A 27,279-nucleotide genomic window follows, 5' to 3' on the forward strand; every position below is an offset into this window, starting at 1 on the left:
GGTACTTGTGTATGTAGATGGCAGTCGACACAACCCCAGCTTGGAGAAACAGACAAGTGTTACAGCACGAGAGATAAGCAATGTGCTGCTGTGGACCGGGGTATATTAAAGACACACAAAACAAAAGGCGATTAGATATTTATAATAGATAGACTGATGGTGAGACCTTTAGCTCAATACCAGTTGGACTGAAATATGAACAGGGCTCTGCTCTGCGCCCTGTTATTGAACTTTAACAAGCCTTCCATGAAAACACACCATTTACAGCAGCCACATTTGCCGAGCCCCCAAATACTCCCAAGGTCTCTGCTGTCGTGATTTCTCTCCTCGCTCTGTTTCCTTCAGTCACCTTTCCTTCACCCTTGTTTTTCATGCTTCATTTCCAATTTCTTCTCCCTGCCTCCCTTTTTTTGTTACAGTAAGTTGTGTTTCTGTTATAACGGCAAGCTACATCTCAAGTGTATCCATCTGAAGGTTAAAGTTATGTCATTCTATGTGGGTCAGACACATTTGGGTTAAAAGTAAAGCACCTACACTCTACAAAGCTGACAACCGACGTTACTCTCCTTAAAAACAAAATGAGGCGGGGAACGTAAAAATATTGCACCACCGACTCTGAATAGTTAGTGCCCTGCCGACCCGATCGCCTTTTCTCTTTTCTTTCTCTTTTCTGTCTGAATCCCCCGCTACATTCTGCTAATTCTCCTCGCAGCTACATAAGTGGAACTGCACTCGCCGCCCCGCTGTGAAAAACAACCACCAACCCACCGCACGTCTCCCTCTAAATTATCCTGCTTTTAATGTGGAAACAAAAGCGCGAGGCAAATGAATGTCGACCTCAACTGTTATCTTACCATTTCTAGCTAGCCTCCTCCGCGAAAACAACACATTTCTTAGTGTTTTGGAGATAAGAGGGTGTTCCATTTGCTCACAAACAACAATTCATGCTCTGCGTTTCTAAGAATAGCTGCAATTATCACAGTCTAAAAACCAGAAACTTTAAAAGACTCAAAAGAAATCAGAACAAATGCTACGAGCATTTACGTTTGTCACAATTTCTTTCCAAAATCCCTAATTAACATCAGCTTCATTTGCTGTGTTCTTTGGCACCGAATGCTTCATTTTATAACATAATGTACTCAATAGCGGATTAACTAGAAAATAGGTTCTATATATGTTGTTGCTCTTTCAGTAAATCCTGCTTGAAATAAATGAGAAAAGGGAATGAATTTGGGCCATATCATTCTGTATGCAGGAGGAATTGTAAAAACAATTACTTGAAATATGTGTGACAGCTGAGACATCAGCTTCTGTGTGACACATCAGACACATAACCTGGGTTTATTAGAGCTCTGACAGGTCTCCTTGTCCAACTGGAACCTTTCAAAACTGACTGTCAATCTACACATTTCCTGTGTTTCACGAGCCTATTTTGATGCAGCTTTTAGAGGATGTCACAGGAGATGATCACATCTACATGCGGTGTATTGGTGACTGTTTTACATGCTTTGAGTCCAGCCACTCAGACATTTCCTTCCACGTCTTCCTCCACCTGCTGTGTTTTTGACCGTGAAATGTTTTGTGGTACCTTACCTCCCTCCCTCCCTCCCTCCGATTCTCTTACAGTCCCGTCACCCTCATCAGCATGTGTCCGGAGCAGTATGAGTGAGTATCTACGCCACCAGTAACAACACCTCGTCTCCAGACTGGAATGCCTTTAAACAGCACCTCCTTTGCTCCCTTCTCTCCTCACTCACATCCACCTAAGTCTTCACTCCAACTAAGCCATGACTGCACTGCATGTTTCCCGTCTGCCTGCCCGATCTACTGGCTGAACATGCAACCATAAAAACTCACCCACTGTCTCCTCACCGTCACCTTCTTCTCTCTAAAGCATCCCAACTAGCATTCAGTTGCTCACCCGAGCAGCGGCTGTCCAAAACCATCCAACCGCTCCGTAGATTATCCTGCTTCCTTATTTCTCTCTCTAGGATCATCAGATTTGTTTTCTAGGTGATGTTATGAAGGGGCCATTAGGTTGTGTGTGTGTGTGTGTGTGTGTGTGTGTGTGTGTGTGTGTGTGTGTGTGTGTGTGTGTGTGTGTGTGTGTGTGTGTGTGTGTGTGTGTGTGTGTGTGTGTGTGTGTGTGTGTGTGTGAGAGAGCAAGCGTGTGCATGTGCCTGTGAATCTCCGTGTGTTAATGAGGTTGTGTGAGCATGCAGAATCTCATTCATCTCCATTACCTCATTCATTTCCAGGCTGTCCCAGTCACCTCAGCTCTCTCATGATGACACCCACTCCAGGATAGAGCAGTATGCCAGCAGGTACGCATTGTATTCCCCAAATCATCATCTCAGATGCCACAATGCTCACACATAAAGACTTGCTAACTGCATAATGATTGCACATTTAAAAAAAAGCTTCATTATGGAACGAGAAATCCACTTTTAAAGGACAATTTTAGCTTATTTACTAAAAATCGCATACCTTTTCTAACTTTCTGTTTTCCAAGGAGCACTTGCCTTCAGTCTGTACGATGCATAACTATGCAACAATTTATCTTTCTTTCTGATCTGTGTACATTGATTTTAATAGTAGAGTAGTGACATAAATGAAAAGAAGTTGCTACTGTACCTTTTGAAGGGATGAAAAATTGCATTTAAAATGAAAAATACTATATTAGGCTTTGGAAAAGGGTCAACAAAAAACATATATATATATATATATATATATATATATATATATATATATATATATATATATATATATATATATATATATATATATATATGTGTGTGTGTGATTTTGAAGTAAATCAAATGTAAACAAGAAGCCTCTTGAGATGCACATGTAGTACAATGTGAACTGCCGTACACCTTCGACTGTACAGTAAAGCTTCCAGACAACCATACAAATCCAAATTATGTTGGATGTCTTTATTAGTTTCTCCTGGACTTCTTAAAGAGGAGATGTTTGCTATTTATTCTCATTACACTTATGAACAAAATCAAAGGACCCTGATACTTATTTGGGGGGGAAATGAACTGGCTTTATTGAGCTGGGATATTACCAACACGGAGATGGCAAGTTTAACACTAAATAAGAGAGAAAGTAAATCTTTCTGTCTCCATTTAAGTGTCATTTTGGCAAAAATATAATTCTCCAGTTTTCCCTCTGAACAACTGATAAACACAGTCAGCAATATCCGGATATCTGTCACGGCCAGGAATCTGTACAAATGAATGCTCCACAAAAGTTCAGTGTAACTGTAAATATGAGCTCGTTACTGTCAGCCTGAAGTTTTTAATATATACATAGTGGAGAACGCTGCATCTCTAGATATGCAGTGGAAATAAGCTGTTGTGGCATAAGAAGTATCATTATATTTCATCAGGGAAGCTACAAACAACACACATAATATACACTTTTGAACATTGTGTTCAAAAGTGTACACCCCCATGGGTGTGTACATCTACACACCCCATGTGCTCAGTGTGTGATCTGCAGTCGATCATCACCAACATCACTAAACTAATGTTCTGCTGCACTGAGATTGAAAATCTGTCATGCTTGATTTAGGTCTGATTTATTAAGATCCAAAAGAATGAACAAATCCTATCTTGCCCCTTGAATAAATCTCCAATCAGTCCGAAGCTTATCTTCTCTAAAGCGGACAATGGGTTACTTGTGTCAAAAACAGAACCCAGCGTCCTCCCACAGAAAGCTTTGATCATGAAGGCTTTTCTGACGCAGCTCTGCTCTGCCTGGCCTGTAACCTTTCATCGGTCACACACCATTAACCTTCACTCAGCGTTTCTGCTTGCATTGTTTTATCAGCGGTGACACAGACATGAGCCTTGTGAATTTAAATTGAATTTAAATACAATTTTAACTGAAATGTAGACGCTGACATTGTAGATTATAGCGTAGCTTATAGATTTTCATGGAGAAATGCACACGGTGATGAGGTTTCACCAGTGGAATAATAACTTTAAATATCTCCCTCCATGCATATTCTGTCACAGTTCAATTTCAGCCTAAAGTTTAGTGTGTGGGATCGTGTTCTTAATCTGCTGGACAACCCTGCTGCCCCTCTCTGTTACAGCGTTCAGTAAATACAGGCTTTGATCTGAGGGAACCGGACTCATTAGCATGGCTGCTTTGTCTGAATATGTGACCAGAAATAATAAACGTTTTCCCCACACACACACACACACACTCTGCATTTATTGACATCGCTGTTCTGCATTTTGATGAGACGACAGCCTTTTTTAAAAGGTTTCAGTTTTAACTTTTTTGGTCATTTAAGTTTCAGCCACTGATGCAGGTTTCTTTCTCAGGTTGGCCCAGATGGAGCGATCCAACGGCTCTCTGCCCACAGACAGCAGCTCAGCCACAGGAAGCATGTAAGTCACCACATTTGTATATGTTCCTACATTTCATTCAACATGACTACGTGTTTCCATCAAACATTGTTTCATAGACATATTCATACACATATCTCTCTGTTCCTCCAGTACATATGCACGTTATCAGAAAAACTACCTCCAGATGATTAATAGCAAAGTTTGGCTCTAAAGTTTGATTGATTTCTGAGGCTTCTTCCTATGCACTGTTTACCTGTTTACCTGTTTACCAGGGTAGCCCAAAATACTTGCCTTTTATGTTTTCAGTGTATCAAAACCAGCCAAAGAAATAACAAGGTGGCTTTCCACATCGCTGAAAAAAGAGATCAAGAGAGGCTGTGTGAGATTTGAAAATGGTTTAGAGAGAGCAAAAGAAGTGTAAAAGACAAAGGGATGTGGTGGAATACAGCAGGAAGTCAGGACTTCAGTAGAAATGTAATAGATTAGAGTGCCAACAATGAGAAGTGAGAGTGATTGCTTTCAGGATCTCTTCGATCAGATGAGGATGTGGGAAACTCGAAAAAGAAAAAAATAACAAAGAAGGGGAAAAGCTGGATGAGGAGCACAAGCTCTGAAATGTGTGTGTGTGTGTGTGTGTGTGTGTGTGTGTGTGTGTGTGTGTGTGACATGTGTATGTCATCTACAGGCCATTCAAGTTGAAGGGCGTATTTGTTCCTTTTCCCAACTGAGATCCTAATCGAGGGAATGAGCTCTTTGCCATCCGAGCTTATGGACACACTGACATGTGTGTTCAAACAGAAACACACGCAAATGCACACTTTTGACGTGTTCTTGTATTTGGAGGGAATTACTTTCCGTTCTGATAGCCTGTTTAGATAAGGCTGTTGTAGATCACAAGATTTCTCAGATTATAGATCATCATCGTAGATTTAGAAACGAGCCATGTGTGAAATGAATTTGTGCATGAGAATGTAACAGATACAGAGATGCTGCAGAAGATTATCTTTTTTTTTATTTCTTTTTTTATCTCAACAACAATTTCAAGTAGCACAAAAGACAAAAAAAAAAAATGTACTTTATTTTTTATTTTGCACAAATGTGTTTTCAGAAGTGTGCACCTGGAGAGCGAAGAGATTCCCTGTATGGCACATGGAGGAAAGCAAAAACAAGTTTGAGGCTTTTTTAAAAAAAAAAAGAAAATTCTTACAGCACAACGGTGAAAAGGGAGGATGGCTAACACCTTTGAGAACTTGAGTGAAGATGAAGCGAAGCATCAAGCTTCCTTCTGTTGTAGGCTGTATCCCCTGCTGATGTGCCTGCATCGTGTGGACCACTGCTCCCACACTTCACCTTCATCCGACCTTGCCGTGGAGAATAGCGGTTTTAGAAACAGAAGGAGTTCAATTGAAGACTCTTAAAAAAAAAGCGCTCTCTGCTTTTTAACTGATCAATAGAAGGAGAGAAGAATTTAAAAAACACAATGTGTGTATACGAGACAGAAGGAGAAGGTGGATTTATTTTCCTCTCCGAGCGTTCCTAATGCGTGACAAACACATTACCCCTGGTCCTCGTTGCTCTTTTGTGCTTTGTACTCGGGCTTATTTAAGAGAAGAAGCCATTATCTTTGCCGGCTCTCAAACAACACTGTGTACACGAAAGTGTGTAGAGCGCTAATGAGGTGAGGGAGATGATGGTTTGATGAAGGCTAATGGGTTTAACAGCAGAAGGAAAAAACACACCCACCAGGGCACATTTAGAACATAATCATAGTTCTTCACTTTCACATCAGTGTCATATCCGTAAGATTTGCATTCGGCTTTGCTGCAAAAACAACAGCCACAATGTAACTGTCATCAAGTGTAATCTTTCAAGAAAAAGGGACATTTAAATGCAAATCACATCCAGTACCAGAACTAGTGCATTTTTTCAGCACACATCTGTGACAAGAATGTCTTTTTTTTACTTATTAGCATAGAGCACACTATAGCGCCTGTGTGCGTACTGCACATTTCAAGAAATAAATCATCCTTTTCTTTTCTAATGTGCAGATGTGGTTATTATTATACATACATTTAATAAGCAAGCTCTCAATAGATCAAGCAAGCTCTCAATAGATCACATACGAGTCATATCGGACACGACATACACTTTTATTTATTGAACAGTGGCACTAATTAGGAAGAAAACGAACTACATCCAATTTGTCTGCTGTTGTAGCTTGTTATTGGTGGTTGCGTGCTGGATCATTTACTTATTTTAATGGATTCCCCACATAGAGGCTATTCATTTTGACTGAGAGCTTAATAACGTTGAGACCTTTTGTGATGACAATTGGTATTTGGGAAAAACATCATTACAGCCCGCTTAATTTCTGAAAAATAATATTAGGATAGAGTTATGTACAAGCAAGGTCTTTGCAAGTCTGCCGTGTTATAACATTACCTAACTGTTTCTGTGCTGCAATAAAATGTCATCCACGTTAGTTGTAAATGAAGTATGGGCTGTTTAAGGCCAGAATAAGCCCCGTTGTTGTACACCAACGTGTCCACCAACGTGTCCACCAAGCCCTACTTTAAGGAAAAAGTAACTTGTAAAAATATACATTTTGTGCTTTATAGACACAGCTGAAGTAAAACAGCCCACTCAGCCGTATCTCTTCTCAAAAGAAGATGCTGTACATTGTATTGTCCGACTCCTCAGCCACGAAGCCTTCCTCTTGCTTTGTAATGCCTTTGGTTTGAAGTGGTTGATTGTCTTTCCTCTCTTTTTGTAAGATTTATTCTTTTCCGCCTACAGCTGATTTCACCAAAGCCTCTTTGTCTATCACACCACTCCATCTGGTTGTTTTTGTGGAGGAAACACAGTCGCACAAACACACACACACACACACTCACAAACACACACTCACAAACACACACACAGAAATGATCCGAATGCTTAACGTGATTGTAGAAGGTGCTTTCTTGGCAGTGTTTGAGATTATGAAAACATGCATAGTGTAACATGGACGACTGCGTTTGCCAATTACATGCATGTTTGGCTTTTGGCTTGTATTTTCTGATCGCTCAAAGCCGGCAAACACTGATTTGGACTCGCGGCCAGCTGTGCAGTGATATCAATAATTAGTATAGTATGTGTTTGTGAGAGAGCTCTAGAGATAGTGTGTGTGTGTGTGTGTGTGTGTGTGTGTGTGTGTGTGTGTGTGCGTGGCTTCAGTGCTTGTGTAATTTTTTTTATCCTGCATTGCTTTTATCTAAAAGGGAATCCTTAATTAGGCCTATTTTCTCTGACCTCCAGCCAAAGCTCAGTGTTGTCATCGACGCCTCGGGACGTCACCGAGGAGCGAGACTCCCCGCCTCGCTTTTTTTTCCGGCCAGCTTTTTTTGTTTGGTTATCTCTCGCTTTGCATTCTTTCCCCCAGTGCTGTCCCTTTTTCTTGTCTTTTGATATGTTGCCCTTTTATTCCTCTCTCTCTCCCTTTAATTTCGCCAGGCCTTTTCTTTTTAAACCTCCTTTCATCATACCCTGTCCTCCCTTCTTTCTCTTCTCCGCCTTTCATCATTTGTAGTTGTAGTCCACTCATGTTTTACCTTTGGGCCCAGGCAACCTTCAGATTGAACACTAAGCAACATTGAAAGACACCCTGCGTCACAAACAGCACAGCTGAACTTTACTGTGATCAGTCCCCAGATGTGGAAGTTCCACAGAAAGTGAGGTTTTAACATCTCACCAGAGTTTGGATGAAAGACTTGTAGACCTGTTTACTTTCTGCTTTATCTCTCACTGTTTCTCTTTGAGCTCAGTCTCGGCAGCTGATAGTTCTATTCAGCTTGAGAGGAGCTGCTCGCTTTGTGATATGTTCGCTAGGCATCAGGCCCGGAGACTATTGTTGTAGGGTGAAGTCGCCTCAGCCACGTCCTCACTCGACCTTCACAAGATGTATCACACTCATATTCACATTGCATTGCAGCTAATGGCCTCGGCATTCATCACCATTATTCACTTTGAATTCTTCTCCCATACTGATTCTCTCTTTCATCTCTTTCTTCTCCGTGTTCCTTCCTTTTCAACCAGCACCACAATGCCCGAGCCTCCAGTCCTTTCACTGCACTTCCTCTTTCTCCCACTTTTCCAGAGAGCAGGTGGTTTGTGTGAGCCAGCTCTGCCTCCTGTAGTGCCCATTTCTACACGTAATGATCCCCTTCCTGCTGTTGTCTGGGCTCCCCCTGCCAGCCATAATGTCCTGCTGCATTTTCCTATTGCCAGAGCCGACATAATTTGTCTCTTAGTTTCACCAAACCCCAGCAGACAACAATGCCACCGATTTTCAAGTTTTTCTGCAGGAACTAAGCCTTTCTTCATCCTTTCCCTTGACGTCCAGTCTCTGCCAACTTTCTCTGTCATTTATCAGTAATTCAGCAGTCCCAGCATGTCTTCATTCTCCACGTTAGAGTGAATTTGATGAATAACTACGCATATGTGTGCATGCATATGGCGGTAAGCGTTTTAAGAAAGCCTATACAAGTTAGAAAGAAATGTAAAGACTGCAGAAAGAATGTTTGGGAACAACTGTAAAAAAAAAAGAAGAAGAAAATAAAATGGGCAAGGAAGAGCTACTGGTTACACGAGATAAAGAAGCTGCAGAATTCCTTTAATTGAGAGTGGTTAAGTTCCCTGTTTAGAAAGTTTAATTCATGTCTCGTTTATCATTTGTGCCAAATACATGAAAAGGTTGAATTGGACCACAAATCCAGTTTTTAAAGAAACAAACTATAAAGTTGGTGCTTCAAGAAGTTGCTTAATGATAAAACCCTTTTTCTCCTCCGTGTACATGGAAGACTCATTGCCTCATTCTGCACACCTTTCATTAGCTATCCGTCGCTTCAGTCCTTGGTCATGATATAGTATAATTACTCTGAGAAAGAAAAAGCTTTCTATTCATAACCTCTCGTATTATACATGCAGCGATATTGGCATTCTGAATATTTCCTGAATACTATTGATTGTGTCCTATGGTGAAATTCAAGGGTGTCTTATGTAAAACCTGAGACGTCTCAGTCTGCCCACTTGCTCTCTAGAGCGTTTTTGATTAATTTACTCATTATAGCTGGGGATTATGCACTCAGTTATGGTCTGGCCCTGATAAGAGTGTGTGAAACAAGTTTATTGCAAGTCACCGCTTTATTTTAAAAGGTGCCAAAAGTTCCTGCCTGGATGTCACTGATTGAGGTGTGGCTTAAATTACGGCACAGTTTTCAGCTCATAGAGGTCAATACAGGGTTCTGTCCCTTGAAGCAGATGACTTCTCGACTTCAGTTGGTCATTGCTATATGTAACGTATATGTTAGTAATAATAAATAGAAACAATGACCAAAGCTGCAAATCTCAGACCCAGGTTGTAATAAATGTAACTTTTAGTATATGCATGAAATTGTAAGTAGCATACCATTTCTTTATAATACTTTTGCTCTTATAAGCCAGATATATAATTTGTATTGTTACATAACCGTACATGACGTTAACGTCACAGAAGGACAGCCTCAGCACTGCTGGACATTTGGACATGCTGTAACCATGAATAATAAAAATCGAGTCCCCACGCCACTAAACTTTTTCTCACAAACTTTATTTCGAGCTGTCAAACTGGCTCTGGAAATTACATCACTCTAGCAATGAAAAGGATTTTTAAATAACATATTTTCTTTTTTTTTTGTGCTTGTGTTGTTGTCGGATTTTAGTCTTTAAGGCTCAGGTTGCGTTTCAGAGTGAAGGTGACAGCTGGGCTTTGGCAAGACCTGCCACCCCTTTCAGATCACTGAGATAGCACATAAAGAGATTGACACACACTCACACACACATACAGATACACACCAGCAGACACCAGCAGCAATGTATCCGTCTCTCCCTCCATATCTTTCCATCTGTCTGCCAGGCTTCTTCTCTGCTCCCTCCATCTCCTCTCAGTCCTCTTCTTATTCCACTTATCAGATAGTCCAGACTGACACACTGTGTTCCACCAGGGATTGTGGAGCTTCAGCGTAGCAGACCCACAATAGCTAAAGATCTTATATATCGGGGCAGCTCCCACAATTTTTGTTTAGATTACGTTCTTTGTAAGCTATCCTTTCTATTTCTATTTACAATAAGCTTGTTTTTTCTCACTAGTAAATGTATGACCACCTGCTGCTTGATGTTGAATACCGTCATTTAAAATAAATGTACTCACTGATTTTTCCCAATTTCTGTTTTGTGGTTTGTTGGCCAGCCTGAAACTATTTCTTCTTCTGTAGTTACTGTCTCTCTGCCTTTGCAAAGCGGTACTGTGCTAAATGGTCATTTCCAAGCATCCATTCCAAGTTATCTCCAAACATAATGATTAACTATAAAACATCGACCATATTTCTTTAGAACTGCGAAAAAAAAGTACTTCCTCCTCAACTGAGCAGACGGTGATTGAGCTGACTAACAGGGACAAGATGTCTGTGCTCCTTACTCTTCACATAACTCTGAACTCTCTTCCACAGGGACGACGAGCATGCCCTGATCCTGCAGTACTGTCAGACGCTGGGAGGGGAGGGCTCCCCCTGCAGTCAGCCCCAGAGTCCTGCCCAGATCCTACAGGCCGTGGAGAGGGAGGAACGAGGGGAGCTGGAGCGGATCATATCTCGTCTGGAGGAGGAGCAGAGGTAAGGCAATGGGGAAATAAAGAGTGTGAAAAGAGGTTGTTTAAGACCCCAAATATAGGGAAACTATTGCTTATGTTTGGGCACTCTTCTTAAACTAGATCATCTCAGTTGAGTTTTCTTCAAGATCAATCCAAAGCTATTAATATCAAAAGTATTGAAATGTGAGTTTTCTTTAATTCTTTGTCGCTCTCATGTTTACTCGCAGTTTCCTGGTGTCATTTGAGTCCGTGTGCTCATTGCCACACTCCAGTGCACAAAACATCCACACACTTCCCGTCTGCCTCACACGCCAAGTCCTTCCGCGGTTTGATTAGTAAATGGAGAGACACAGAGTCACTCTCCGATCTATTGTTGTGGAGGTGCCAGTGGCTCGACTGGAGTGATTTAACACTGATTATACACAAGCACTGCGGGAGAGCGAGGAGAGAGAGAGAGAGAGAGCTTTACTGCCAGGCTCATAAATGCCAACTTAAGTAAAGCATGGCAGCTTATGGTTCTGCATTGAGAGAGGGAGAGGATGGAGTGAAGCAATAGATTTGGTAGGGTGGGGGGGGTCCTTTATGTTATCCATTATGTAAATCCATTTCAAAAAGGATTTCACTCAGAGAGCAGACGTAAACACGACTGTGGTATTTTTGCTCGGCACCCCGCTGTGAATGTTCAGGAAGGAGCTTTTCTATTTGTAATAATAATAATAATAATAATAATATTTTCCCATATTTGTTAGTTTGCTTTAATGATTTAATCATAGGACGTATCGAATGAGAGAGAAGCCTTTCAGGGCCAGCAGTTCAAAAAGAACACAGCATTGATGTATATCATGGAACAGATGTTTAAAAATAACCCAGCTCTCAGGAATAAGTCCTCTGATCTATTTATACAAGACTCCCAGGAATACAGCACTGTCGAGTTAATGGTTACACATGGCTGCAAAGCCTTACTACTAAACAAGCATGTCAAATAAAAATATAAGAAGAGGACCTCTAGTATAATAAAAAATAAATAAAGAAATATATATTTACACACGCATACTGTGCACACTCAAATACAAGTTAAGTATCATTCTCTCTCTGTTTTTATGTAACTGTAATACTAAGTCTGATACTACTTGTGCATCTCTTTAGTTTGCTGTTTTTTTATATTTGAAGTTATCTGTACTTTTATTTTATGTCTGTATTGTATTTCTATGTTCAGGAAGACTAGAGGCACGCCATATACTGCAGGACTTTTGTAATTGCAATGGAATATGTTTGCAATGTGGTATTAATAAGTGTATTTATGTAAATGGTCTAAATACTTAGTTAGATCTGAATACTACACTCTTCGACTGTTGGATGTGACAGACATGTTTCAAACCCTTCTTTCCCAGGAGCCTGCAGAGGGAGTATGAGCAGATAAAGGAGCAGCACGGCCAGCGAGGGCCGCCTGCTGGAGGCCCCTGGGATTCGGAGGGTACTTTTACCCATCCCGATGAGGCCGATCTTCTAGCTGAGGCCAAGCTGCTCCGGCAACACAAGGGCCGGCTGGAGGCCCGCATGCACATCCTGGAGGAACACAACAAACAGCTGGAGTCTCAGCTGCACCGCCTCCGACAGCTACTGCACCAGGTGACAGAACACTGACAGTTTTATCCAAAGAAGCAACAGGTTATGGCTGAGAGGAGACGGAGATTGATATTCATAGACTCATACGTTAAGTAGTCAGTCCTCAGTATAGAGTTGTTTCTTGCTATTGTGGACTTTTCCCTGACAACTGCAAAGTGGACTTGTTTGAAATTGATTCCAGCTGTGAAGAGGCCATTTACAGAAAGAATGGCTGCAGTTTAACAACAGAAAACAACATGGAAGTTGTAAGTTGTCTACTAATGGAAAAAGACTTCAAACCTGAAGTAGCGTAATCACAATTACGTGATATAAAAGGAAGTTAGAAGCATTAGTCAGCTTTAAAAAGCTTGGTGTGTGAGCTTTGAACGTGTCATAAGCAACATTTATCCTAATGCACAGTAATACAGATGACTAGTCTGTGTAGCAGAGCTTGCTCTGGTGTTTTAGACATTACTTTAGTGATGTTCTTCAAAGGACTAAATGAAATCAATGTGTTTCTTTAAGAGTTTTTACAGCCATGGAGGCTCCTGAAGTTGTCTTTCCATTTTAGTTCATCAGGAGTGTTATGGGGCAGCAGCAGAGCAGTAATCACAGTTCACACACTCACACACACCAGCTGGCAAGGCGGTTTCAGTGCAACTCATAAAATATAAAACGCTCATTCAAAAATGTTCAATAAATTCAAGGATTCTTTCAAAGTCATTCAAATAAATCATCAACATAAATACGTACTTATGAAATCCACACATGTTTCGATATAACATCATTACCGTTCAATCCAGGAGTCCAGCATTCATCTTCAGTCCAGATTTGTTTATGCTAATGCTAATGCTAATTGCTCAAAGAGGTTGGATTGTTTGTGCCAAGGGAGAAAAAGCACAACCCTCGAGCAAAACAAACAGTAAACCCGGACAAATCAGACTGAGCAAACACAGGAGCAGATATTGGCTCTCTGGTAGCTGTGGAGATGTGGAAGCACAGTAATAACTCACTACAAATATGGCCTGAGGAAGGCATCTGACGTGACTCTGCAGATTTTTAATGGATGAAAGATTACCATTTTGACGGGAAAAAAAGGGTTTTGTGCACCCATGCTTCACCATATTGGAGATTTCCCTCCACTGCAGATGTCGTAGAAATACTCCTTTTTATAAGTATAAGTACTCATTAAGCAGCAGAAGGTCCCCTTTCAGTATTATACCATCATGTATTATATTATTACTGATGCATTAAAACTTAAGCAGAGTGTTGTTGTCTTTCTCAAACTAATTTATCTACTTCATATACTGTTATTTAGATTTAATTTATACAAATCTATCCTCATTTATAAATCATTTTCTGCACCGATGTCACCTCCTGTGTGTTTATTGTGTTCAATATAAAGTAAGTGAAGTGATTCCGACGCCGATTCCGAAAGACTGGCTACCTGCTTACATTTCTTTTTTAAACGCGCTAAATTAGAAGTTCTGTTTTCTGACATTTAAGTCCCTGGAGTCCTGTTGATATGTCAACATGTCTTTCTATCGGCAGCAGCATTACTGCCAAGCTGCAGAATAATAAACCCAGCCAGCTTGACGGCACGCACTAAATTCACACTCCTGAAGGCTGACCAAAGCCCTGACCTTAGCTATTCTAAGACGAGCCTCAAGACAGTGGCTGTGCTCTAGAGATGTTTCCAACATGTTAGCCTTTACTAGCGCCGAGGGCTGCAGGAGATGAGGGAGGAGAAGAAGAAAAGGGCTGACGAAGGAGGGAAGCGAAGCAACACTGATTTGGTTTCTTGCAGTATAAAAGCTAAAGGGAACGTGGGAGTCTGCTGTAAATGTCACTAGACATCAAGTGTTCGCCTCTGTGCATCAGAGCAGCAGAGCGTGTTTTCACCAATTGATTAACTGTCCACAGTACTTTAGTTACACAACCCTAATCACTAATTGATCGATTGAGATACCGTTTTGTTATGTTTTTCACATTAACTGGACATTTTACTGTTATTGTGTTCTCTTTTTGTTGGGTTCACAAATTGCTTTTTATCAGAATGTTCTTATCAGCCATGACTTGAATCTTAATTTTTCTTCGATTTCATTAATAGTGAACACTTAATCTGTGAATCTCTGTGTACAGGGGGAATTTCTACCCTTTGTCTGAAATAGTCTTTTCATTTATACTCAGAGCATGAAGGGGCACAACAGGTGTTCTGTAGTTACAGTGCAGACAACCGTGGATCACAGTATGAACCAAAAAAACAGCGAGGCAATCTGTCGCAGAAAAGGCCCTGTCCAAAACAAAGTGAATATAAACATTGCTAGATTATTGTAGGTCATATGCATTCACTGTGTGCTCCTGCAGCACCTGTGGCGGCTGCATCAGTGTCAGTCACATCAGCCTCAGGTGACATGGATTTACAAAGGAAACCTGTGGAAGAAAACTTTCATATTATTGCGTTAGATGTGGAAACAGTGTGCATTGTGTATTATTAAGTCCCATGTTAGATCTTGTGGCGCGGTGTCATTACTTTTAATGAAATTGCTAGTGTTGGAAGTCCAAGAATTTCTACTGCACTCAATAAAGCAACTCTGTATATGGGAAAAAGCTAGGACTCTAAAAATCTTAACTTTGCAAATGTCCTTTGAGGTCCTAGAACATGATTGATATCGTAGCATGTTAACCTCAAGTGGCAGAGACATGTTTATGAGAAATGTTTTTTTTCACACTAATTTTGCCGCCCTCTGGTTCTCCCTCGTCTCCGCCTGGCGCTGTGAAGCACGGCTAATTTGGAAAGTTGTCAAGCGGATGCCAAGTGGAATAATAATGTTATAATAATGGAGTTTTCTGTTTTGCTTTCCTTCTCTCCGTCTCTCTCTCTCTCTCTCAGCCGGAGATGGACTTGAGAGTAAATGGAGTGTCCTCTCCAACTGGGCAAGAACGAGGGCCACTTACTGAACATTCAGGTGAGACACTCGAGCTCAAAAAGTCTTGTATACTCAGACACAAACACTCAGACTACTATTGATCTTTATATTTAAATAACTGTCCTTTTGAATTCAATCATTATGGCAGGAGCTGCATTTAGCAGGTACACTGGACATTTGAAATGGAAACTTAATAGCTCACTGAGTACGGTACCTTAGTTAAGTGTCTATGGTAACGGTAATTCAACGTCTGTCTATCTGCCTGTCTGTATCTGTGTGTGTGTGTGTGTGTGTGTGTGTGTGTGTGTGGTGTGTGTGTGTGTGTGTGTGTGTGTGTGTGTGTGTGTGTGTGTGTGTGTGTGTGTGTGTGTGTTCTCAGATGAGCTGCTGGACTCCCATAACAGCAGCTCTGACCTGGCAGATGTAATGGAACAGATTAACAACTCCTTCCCTGCATGCAGTCGTAAGTTTCTCACTCTTCATCCTCCTCTTCTCCCCCGTTGTGTCTTCCAAGACTCCGAAGGCAGATTTGTGTTTCGCCACAAGGACGCTGGTCAGCAGAAAGTAGTCACCCCGTTTATCTGTTGATAATATCCCTGCCAGGGAAAATTCATGTGTACCGTACCAGATGTGTGAATTAGGCACGTTTTACAGCATAACACTTGTCTCTCTATATTAATGGACTAAACATTTCAGATAAAATGGTTGTCTTCACCACTATTATCTTACATCTTATATGTTAGTATTAGTGTGTGTTGTGTGCGTGTGCGTGTGTGTGTGTGTGTGTGAGCTCTTATCTGTAGTCTAGACATCAAAAGGTCCTGCCTGTATTTTAATGAAGAGAGGTATATCGAGAGGGCAATCATGGTTTGTGCAGTGCATGCAGGTACCGCTGCATTCTGACTTTGTGGTTTTGATTCTGATGAAATGCTTCAAACGCAAATATTTGATTTACAGCCGTGAGTTTCGTTTGATTACAATTTGCTATTTGATACGATCAGGAAAAAGCTCAGACACTCGTAACTCTTTATAGCAGAATTTGAAAGAATACCCACCTTTGGGAATGTCAATTAAAATGTTAGAATGAGGAGTTGAAGCTCACTGACTTTAAATTACATTCACATGTTGAGAGTCAAAACTCCTATGAGGGCTTTAGTTAACAATCCATTGTAATCTGGCAGACACTCCGGCATTATTAGCATTCGGATACAGCAAAGCTCCGAGGCACCGGGACTAAACGGCACAGAGCTGAGTGCGAGTATGTGAGAGGCTGATAATGTAGTGTAGACTTAGTGTAAACAGAAGTGAAGTGAAGTGGGGCGTTCACGTGTTAAACTACTCCTTTGTCTCTCTGCTTTGTTTCCCACAGCCTCGAGCCTCTCCTCAAGACCACAGGTAAGACGAGGTTCTTCCACACTTTTCGATGCACAACAGATACATCAGTGTGTGTCTTTGCAGATTGTATGGAAGCTGCTTTATTGTGTGTTTTTTCCCGGGTTTTTAAAACAATTGGGAAAAGATGAGAGAGCTTTGAGCAGAGATACATTTTAAAGGTAATTGCAGCTGCTCCCACGAAAGTAGCCCCCTCCATGTAGCCTTCACCTGCCTCACACCTCCACATTTAGTAGCCTGTGAGAAAGAGACAGCTAATGGATCTCTCTGGAGTGCCATTAGCTGCCCCTCTCGTTCCCCCAGTCTGAGGTCAAGGTGCATTTTGGGACAGAAGTGTTGTACCGTATTTTCTGCACTATAAGGCGCACTTAAAAGCCTTTAATTTTCTCAAAAAGCGACAGTGCGCCTTATAATCCGGAGCGCTTTATATATGGATTAATTCTGGTTGTGGTTACTGATCACGAAGCGATTTTGTGTGGTACACGGCGCTCTGTCAAAATGTTTTAGTACGACTTTGGTAAACTACAAAGCCACACCGCTTGCAGCATTACGGCTACCGTAGTCCGCGTCGCGGAGTAATACATACTGTGCTTCACCATAATATTACAGTGTGTGTGTGTATAAGGACCCCAAAATGGCACCTGTCAAGAGACACGCTTACGACGCGGACTTCAAACTCAAGGCTATCAGTCACGCAGTAGAACATGGGAATAGAGCAGCTGCGAGAGAATTCAACATTAATGAATCAATGGTACGGAAGTGGAGGAAGCAAGAAGATGACCTGCGCCAAGTAAAGAAGACCATTTGGCGGTATCAGACTGTTTTTTTTACGTGTTACAACTGAACAAGGTTGGGAGTTATTGTGAATACGCTCATTAACGTTTGAACAATGTTGAGAGTTATTGTGAACACGTTTAATAAGTTTGACTGACTGACTTATCTGACTGTTTTGTTTCGCTTAATGCGCCTTATAGTCCGGTGCGCTTTATATATGAAAAAAGATCGAAAATAGACCATTCATTGACAGTGCGCCTTATAATCCAGTGCGCTCTATAGTGCGGAAAATACGGTAAATGCCGTTGCCAGTGACCTTGTCCTGCTGTACATTCTTACCCCGCTCTGGCGCTTCTCCGCTCACATCATTCTCTCCTTTCTCTCACTGTATTTTCATTCAATTCGCACACAATGCCTTAAGAAGCCAGTTTAAGTGCTTATTTGCTATGAATTCATTGTTCCCCTCTCCTATGACCATTACGTTTCAACCTCTGGTTTCATCATGTTACACCTTTTAAATTGAATTTAAGTCAAGTTCATCATGACTCCCTATAATGTCCCCGCAATACACACTTTGTATTCAGTACATCTCCTCAGTCTCCTTTTACCAGTAGAGTCACTTTATTGTCCTTGACAAACATACACTTTCTGTTGGCTTTCACACAAAGACATGGGTGAATAGGTTTGAGTGCCTAATTCCATTTCTGAGAGGAAAGCTATGTTTTGTAAAAAATCTCGCCTGCATGTCATCCACGCCCACCTCCTCCCTGCCCTCCACACCAACTTCCTAATGGACTGTTACTGGCTTAAAGGGATGCAGTCCATTTACCAGCTCTCAAACACGAGTACTTTGTTCGAAACCTCTGATATTTCCGCACGGTGATGTCTCGATGAAGAGAAATGAGGCGTGTTCACCTGCTGCACTTAGACTGACTAAAGCACTAACTTTCTACTTGAACCCAGGCACACACCTTCTGCAACATTGTCTTTTAAAATGTGTTATTTTGTTGTCTGATCTGACTTTATGTTTTATGCCTGTTTTGCAGGTGATGTGAGGACAGTCACCACAGAGGATGGCGTGTGTTTGTGCGTGCACAGTTGTGAGTGTGTGTGTGTGTGTGTGCGCAGTAAATGTCGAGAGGAGACCATTCCCAAACAAACAATTCCCCCCGACCCTAAATCCCAAAGACGCACAGGACCAGACAACTTAACTACTTTTACCACCTTGTCTTGTACTATGCAAACTGTATATTTTATGAACTGTAGATTGTACCTGAACTTGGTTCAACATTTGTCAGTGATTTGTTTAGATATGCAGATGAGTACATGGACACGGGGCTTTGTATAGTAAAATATGCTTCTTTTTATTTTGGGTTTTTCAGAGGGCGGTTTGTGTGTCGTTCTTGTTAAGTTCTGCCCCCACTGGGAATCAAACTGTTACATGTTTTTTGTTTTTTTTTGTCATTCCACTGCTTTGTACCCTCCAGCCCACAGTTGTTAATTATTTGTCAATAGAAGTAGCCACAGGTTTTCATTTTTGGGAGCACGCACAGTTCCTGACTAATAACATCTAGTGGCCAAAAGGATCATTTTAAAGGCTGTGTTTCTTCTCAAAGAGTCTGTTTTGTTTTTTGATCTTGTAGCATGCTCGATGTCAAGTTCCCCTTTAAAGCGTTGATGTGCCGGCAGACTTTGTGTCGACTTCGATTTGTTAATGTAAACTTTACCCCTTCTGTGCCTATACAGTTTGTCATTCCACGTGTGGAAGACAGAGATAAGAGTTGATGAATGAAAGTGGAATTGTGTATAAAGAGAGACATTTTGGAGAATAAAAATTTTAATCTAAAATTGTTCTGAAATTGGGTTTGTCAGAGGCCCGCCGTCATTATGTAGAATAGTTTTTTTTTTTTTTAAAGATATATGTTCAGAAATCAGAGGAAAGCCATGATTGCCTTGCTACCTCAGACTCATAGACACAGTTTTGTTTTCGTGGTTTGTAAACTTGTTTAAAACAATTGTGATCATTTACAGAAGAAGAACAACCTGGTTTAGCATTCTAAGCTTTAGCTTACTGTATTGGTGTACACTGCAACGAGGAGATACCAAGTTTAAAAAAAAAAAGAAGTTACTATTACTGTACCACAATGGGTCTGTGGCCTGCTGAAGCAAGCCGCCCTTTATGACGAGTATTACTTTATCTGTTGTTGGTTTTTCCACTGGCCTTCTAGCACTGGTCCCTCACTGCGTTGTGTTGTTGTGCTATATGCTATCCTGTAAAACTTGTGATACTGAACAACACTACTATAACCTCCTCTGACTGTAGACTAATGATGATGTTGGTGATGATTTTAATGATTCCAATCATGATGAACCGTACCATGGCAGAACTGTGTCGCTTCTCCTGAGGTATGTAAAATAGATTGACCACACTACGTGTAATATGGCTACGTTTTATTCTAAATAAAAATTTTATAACAAGTACGCGTCCCCTCTGCTGTTATTGCTTTACTTACTGTCCGTTAATGTAATTACATTTAAATGACTGTAAGGGTAGATTGTGGCTGTAAATATTTACAGTTAATATAGATGTATCACTTCACATAATTTCATAAACACTGATCACAAATTAATTTCACTACTTGAAGTGTTTTTATATGCAGCACTTGCCTTGCATTTAATACCATTTTATACACCCACTCCTGCTTTTGAGGAATATAGGCCTCATTACTGCCAGCTCCTCAGTGTCATCCAGCCAGGATCGTAGAATTATTATTTATCAAAGGAATTGATCACGCAGTGAGAGGTATCATTATTACATGTTTGCAGCGAGCGTGCTGAGCTGTAACTGATAACTTCCAATGAACGATGAAAGGCAATTAGCCTCTTCTTCTTTACTTCTGCATCTCAAACACAGTTTTTTTTTTATTTGAGCAGCATTACTCAACATTGATTATTCTTAAAGGTTATGTGATGATCCATTAAAGACATTTACCTTGCTCTAACTTGGCTGTGCTGTCGTTTGTCATTGGTTATAAATCAATTCTGATGGCCAAAGTCATTTCATGGTGTAAAATCAGCTCATTTTAGCAACCTGTCCAACTAAATTATGTGCCAACAAGAAATGTTCTGTACTCTAAAGGCTCTAAATTGATCTTTTTCTTCCTTTAGCTGAATGGACAAGTCATAATTGTATAACCGTGTCCTCCCCACTACAGTTCAGAAGGAAAAGTACTTACTGAAATATCAATCCCCGGATAATTTTCTTTATTTTTGTTGTTGTGAAATCTGTGGAAATTCGACCCAAATTCACGTGGTAACTTTTCCTTGCCAAGTTTTGTCTTAATGGCACTCCCTGTCTTCCACGGTCTGGCTGTTCCATAACACACTTCAATAATGCAACAGTAGCCAAGTGGTAGAGCACCCTTATTGGATTTGGGGCTACTGTACATAATCTGACTCACTTCCTCTGGGCTCCCTGAGGTGCTTTAATTAGTCTACCACTCCCATTTATGTGATGCACTGCTGGAATCAGCTCATTTGTAAAGGTGAAAGAGTTTTAAGTAACAAACTAGCATACACCAGGGAGAGGTGGTACTTATTCCGTACCGGATCCCATTACAAAATGAAGTGCACGGTTTTGTTTTTGTATTGTTATTAATATGCCAATTAGGCTATATGTGAAGAAGGATTTGGTTTAATTACTGTGACAATCTAATGTGCTCATATGAAACTTGGTTAAAAAAAGATTGCCTGAGTTATCAGAAATCTTTCCAAAGTATTTCAATCCTGCTCAGATGCAGCTCTCTGTGATTTAGCGCATTAGACTGTCAAGCTCCAGTAAGGTGTAGTCTGCTTGCTTGACTGAGTAAAGATTAGTATACTGCAGTAAACACAATTCATTAGTGGATGTTAGAGTAATGATATGATAACAATGTAAGGGAAATTCTCTGGTCTTCCAAATGGTCAGGCAAGAGCTACAGAGCAGAGCAGCCCTGGAGCTGGTAGGAAATGCAAGATGCTTGTTGACATGGAAGATTCAACCAAACCAACTCTAATCAACAGCATCCTGCAAGCCATGTCCTACATCTTAATCAGCCATAGCAGCCTCATGTGGCTGTAATGCTCATTACACACCAACAGACAAAGTTGGTGTGTATGGATGAGCGATTATGAGACATCTTTACTGAGGCGAAAAATATGATGCTTGGCTCAAGGGAGCTGTGAACTCTGCTGTCACCTAAAAATTGACAAAATAATCTTAACTCAAGCACTGTACGGACATCTCATTCATTTTGGCTAATACATTTGAGATTTTAAAAAGGTTTATTTATTTAGGCATCTTTATTCCTCAAAAGGTTTATTTACCAACTTAACATTTAAATAGGTCTATGTCAACAATTAGGCCTACAACTAGGAATCTCATAAGTCAACTCCATTATGTCCACCTTGGGGCCAATGAATAAACTATTTAAATTATTTTTAATATTTACAATACAGTTTCCGGCCACTGTCTATCGAGTATTCTGCGCCATCTTGGATTTTATAATTGATTTACGTTACATGGAAGTACTCACTTCAATTTAAATTATGCGTTTTTTGTTAATGGCAGTCAGTTTTCCCTGCTTAATAATTGGCCAAGGATTAAGGATGTTTCCGTGTGTAACCGATGTATAAATGATAACATGTTTTATATTTCACAAACATCCATTTGTTCATATTTTGTTGTAATAATACTCCTTTTTGTATATTTATTTCGAGGAGTCTTATTTAGTTAAATATGCTTTTATTTTGATACTCCTGAAACTGGCACTTTCTGTGTTCGCGCCACTTTCGGGAGAAGTGGCGCGAACACAGAAAGTGCCAGTCTCCCGGGGAGACTGTTTCGGGTTCCGCTGAGGAGAGGAGGCGTGTGGGTAGAGAGTTGCTCGGCGCTGGATGAGGCCTCTCTCCGAGCCTTGAGACAATAAATGCTGGTTAAAAAGAAGAAGTTCTCCTCATCGTTGTGAATGTATGTCGTGTATGAATGCTGTAGTAACTAAATTACCCTCTGATATCGTCAGCACATTGACTCTCTGGGACTCTTCTTGTCAGTTGGACGTTTTTCTGAAGAAAGGTAAATGTGAAAGTGCTAAAAAGTGCTATACATTTTTTTTTCAAGGGTTCCAAGAGTGGTCCACTGTTCTGTTTAAAGATTGTTTACAAGTGTATTTGTTTAGTATAGTATTTTGTTTTAACATGCTAGTTAACGTGCCAGGCTAGTTTAAATATAAGCTAACAAGGTAACGTTAGCGCCCTCGTTTATTTATCTATTTTCAAAGGTTTGCAGCCCAGAAGTCCTGCTCTTTGCTTAATTAACCTAGTTGTATTGTATAAGTGTTACTCTTTTCTACTGCAATTTAATTATTACTTTCATGCTATTAGCCACACTATTCGCTATTGTGATGGCAATGTCGGTTGGTTGGAAAAGCCCAGCAACTGTTAGATGAATTGTCAGACGATGGCTGTGTCTCAATTCATGGCCTGCAGCCTTCGGAGGACGTAGCCTTCGCGGTCTTTGGAGGCGAGGATTTCCGTATACCGCGAAGGATGAACCAAGCGGTCTACGAAATGAGACGGTCCGGTCTACGGGGGACTTCCCTGGTAGTCACCAGTTGTTCACGCCCCTACATTTTGCCGCTCCCGTCGCCTAGCAACTCTGAAGTTATCAGAGAACGGAACCAGAGATAATACTTTTATTTTTACTATTTTCAATATATATTACAAATATTCATCATTATATATATATTATTTATTTCAATTAATTTACATTTAATTTGTCAACAAGTTTCTCCAGCAGAGAGAAGAGTCCATCATCTCCCAGATCCTCTCCTCTCTTCTGCCTCCATCTCCCTAAAACAAAACAAAATCTTAGAACAAGTTTAGCTATACACCACTAAACAAAAGCAGATTAAGTTGCAAAATAAGTAAACATTATAAATAATAAAATATGTATAATCAATCCGAGTGCATCAATTGCACTGGACTTTTTAAGTGATATTCAAACTGTCAGAAAACCAAGCAGGTAATATGAAGTATACATTATCTATACAATCGCCACAATCTATGTAAAATATAAAACAACATTTATAACTCTTAGGTTTGAAAGTTAAGGTCTTAAAAGTTGTACTTTAAAAGGCTAACTTAGGTCTGATGCCGGCAGCCAAGCAGCTAGCTTAACTAGCATCGGCGCTAACGTCCTGTAACTTAACCTATTATTTCAGCGAAAATATTATGTTTTAAAGTCCTTTGATTGTATAACATTTGTATCGTTAGCTATTCGAGCTAGTTGAAACCTAATACTTACATTTAAAAGTATATCCATTTGCCGCTACTGCTGGGTCGAGGGGCGCCATTTTTCGTCAGAATTTCTTTCTCTGGGCGCGCAATGAATCTTGGGATACATGAGGCCGTGTAGGATACATCAGATGTATCCTGCAAATCTGGCAAAAGAAGACCGCATTTGTCGGCTGCATCTCAAGGAGTCGCCAAAATAGGACACCCCTGTCGAGGCCGCTGTGACGTAATCGGTTTACAAATGCAGCCTCCGAAGGCTGCAGCCCATGAATTGAGACACAGCCATTATGTACAGGCATTCATAATCCCCAGAAGACTGCATGGCCATTTATAAGCATGCTGACACATTGACACAGCTGTAGCTAATTACAGCCTCATAGAGCCCCTGATGTTGCTGGAAGCTCTTGTTTACACGTATTGCATTCTTTTATGTACATTATGTCTTTACATTCATTGTTGGAATTCAGTTTTATTACAAAATATATATATATATTCCATTATTTATCTGTAATTGTTTTGTGGAAAATCCTTCATTTGATTTATTGACAGCTAATTATCTTATTAAATAAGTAATAGTGCACATACCATATTTTCTGAGTTGCTGAGAAGAGGTATCAATGTAGAAGCCCAGAGTCTGAAACTGCTCTGCTAATTCTTTTTTTAACTTTAGATGAAACCATACTAGGTGGCAAGACATCAGTGGCCATTGTTTCTCTCCACTCCAAACTTCAAGCAGCACAGATTTTGCTGCATGGGGTTTAGGACCAGACCGACTACACATGCATGCACAAGTAAGTAACTTATTTGGTGCTTGTAAGGTTTTCCCCTGTTCCACCATTTCCCCCTAGTGCCTCGTTTTTAGTATAGGTGACCTCATTGGCAACCAAACCTTTACCCTGACCTTGTCAGTACTCTGCTCTACAGGCTCTCTTGCTTGTGTATATGAGCTTCTCACAGGATAACAGATAATATCTAATCTATTTAATTTCCTTGTCCTCTTGTCCATATATTCCTCTGAGCATCACCAACCGTGTTCTGCCGATTCTCTTTGCTGTGGGTAAAAACAGACTTAAAACAATTACTCCAGGCTTTGGCCGTATGGCCTCTGCTGTGCACCAACCAACCAACCAACCATTCAGCCCATTTTACTGTATAGGACAGTGGTGCTGATGGTGCTGCATGTTTATTTTTTCCCTTCTTTTGCCCGTTTTTCATTCATGCATCAACGCTGGCTGGCATGCAGATCCGTTCGACAGCTGTCCCCATTGATCAGATGCTTGGCAGGCAGAAACAGAGCTGGTAGTATTGGTGTCTTGGCGGGTAGTTGCCCTTGGCACAAGGCAAGCAAGGAACAGATGTTGAGAAGAGTGAGGCAGGATATTGCAGGACCTGTTTGGGATATGGGATAGAGGCTGGAATCCATAGAGTTGGAGTCAGGGAAAGACAGGAAAGGGTGACTAGAAGGCAAGCAACCTTGAGGGGAGAAGCGAAATCAGCTCAGGAGAATAGAACATTTCTGTTTTCATTATTGCTATTATGTCAGCAGTTGAATCTCTGTTATGCTTACACAGTGCTCCTCTATGTAAATGTTCCAGCTCACACAAACTTGAGATAAACTTGTATCCTAATGAACCTCCAAGCTTTAACAATTCCCTTGCAGTACTTATCTGCTAAAGTTTATTGTCCTTAGTACACTTCAGTTCTCCAGAATATGCTGAGTGCACATGGTGAGTTAGCATTAGCACCATTTTATCTCTCTCTTTCACAATTACTTTTAAGTAGCTAACTGCACTGGACCTTCTTCTGGCAGGTCATCGACCTAGGGATTTCATTTTGGATGCTTAAAGGAATTTTCTGGGCATTTTTCCCATATCAGCATTTCCTTTTGTGGGCTTTAAAAAAAAATGGAGAGAATAACCTGATATATCAAGTATATACTTTCTTATATCATTTGTATGTACTTCATTAAGAGCCAGCCTTAGTATGGTACAGTGCATCTACAACTTTTAAAGTTGTGACCCTTTAATCATTCCTCCTTTAATTTTTAGATTCTTCTTTCAAATTGATATCCTATTTTCCATTTCACTCGTCTATCATTACTTCCCTTTTTTCTTATTTCATCCTTGTCTTATCAGTAGCCTGCCTCCTTTTATTCACATATTTAAAGACAGTCATAAGCACCAACCCATTTGCTAACATTGATCATCCCTCTTTACACTCATATGGCTATTACATCACATTCCAAATACGGAAACTTTAGACTGGACAATTGACATGACCATCAATGACAGAAATGTGATCTCATATCACATCGGGTTTTCTCCTGGTGCACAGGTTCTCCCACATTCGAAATATAGAAATTTCTTGCTTCAAATAAAAAAGTAATCAAATTTATATATATATAAAAAAAATATATATATATATATATATTTATTTTTATATATATATAAAAATATATATGTATATAAAAAATTATATATATATATATATATATATATATATATAAAAATATATATATATATATATTTATTTTTATATATAAAATAATAATTATATATATATACACACCCACACACATATATATATATATATATATATATATATATATTATATATATATATATATCTATATATATATATATATATATATATATATATATATCTATATATATATATATATATATATATATATATATATATATATATATATATACACACACACATATACATATGTGTGTATGTATGTGTATGTATATATACACACACACACACACCACACACACACACACACACACACACACACACACACATATATGTATGTGTGTGTGTATATATATATATATTTAGAAATATATATATATATATATATATATATATATATATATATATATATATATATATATATATATATATATATATATATATATATATTTAGAAATGTTATTTTGTAACTTCAATCTCAGAATTTGATTTTTAATAATATCATAATCCATCACCAGAACCTCCTCGGGGCTGGAACGGGCTGGGCCTGTGGAGGAGCGGTGGCCCAGGCTTCGCCCCCCAGGCTTCGCCCCCCAGGCTCCGCCGGGGCAGGGAGAAGTGGTCCTCCACGAGGACGACGGCGGCTTCGAGGTTGGCCGGTCAGTGGCACTGGACCCAGTTCGCCGAGGAGGCTGGCAGTCCGGCGATGAACTGCTCCAGTAGCACCTGCCAGA

At 40.1% G+C, this 27,279-nt stretch overlaps 1 protein-coding gene and 1 long non-coding RNA gene across 2 annotated transcripts in view; both read left to right on the forward strand.

The window, feature by feature from the left end:
* The window catches only part of LOC115003906 (utrophin), a 123,744-nt gene extending 103,534 nt beyond the window's left edge, over window positions 1-20,210 (forward strand). Inside the window, 9 exon segments of the mRNA XM_029425846.1 lie at window positions 1,583-1,665; window positions 2,259-2,324; window positions 4,341-4,406; window positions 10,892-11,053; window positions 12,423-12,660; window positions 15,530-15,605; window positions 15,946-16,029; window positions 16,936-16,961; window positions 18,779-20,210. Of these exon segments, the coding sequence (XP_029281706.1) occupies window positions 1,583-1,665; window positions 2,259-2,324; window positions 4,341-4,406; window positions 10,892-11,053; window positions 12,423-12,660; window positions 15,530-15,605; window positions 15,946-16,029; window positions 16,936-16,961; window positions 18,779-18,787 (810 nt within the window). The 3' untranslated portion in view covers window positions 18,788-20,210.
* Window positions 20,211-22,637: 2,427 nt separating this feature from the next.
* On the forward strand, window positions 22,638-27,123 carry LOC115003919 (uncharacterized). The gene is made up of 3 exons (XR_003831717.1): window positions 22,638-22,845; window positions 24,736-24,856; window positions 27,064-27,123. It is a non-coding gene; the product is annotated as an uncharacterized LOC115003919 (long non-coding RNA).
* Window positions 27,124-27,279: the final 156 nt, after the last annotated feature.

The sequence above is a fragment of the Cottoperca gobio genome, chromosome 24 (assembly GCF_900634415.1).
Source record: "Cottoperca gobio chromosome 24, fCotGob3.1, whole genome shotgun sequence".
Lineage (NCBI taxonomy): Eukaryota > Metazoa > Chordata > Actinopteri > Perciformes > Bovichtidae > Cottoperca > Cottoperca gobio.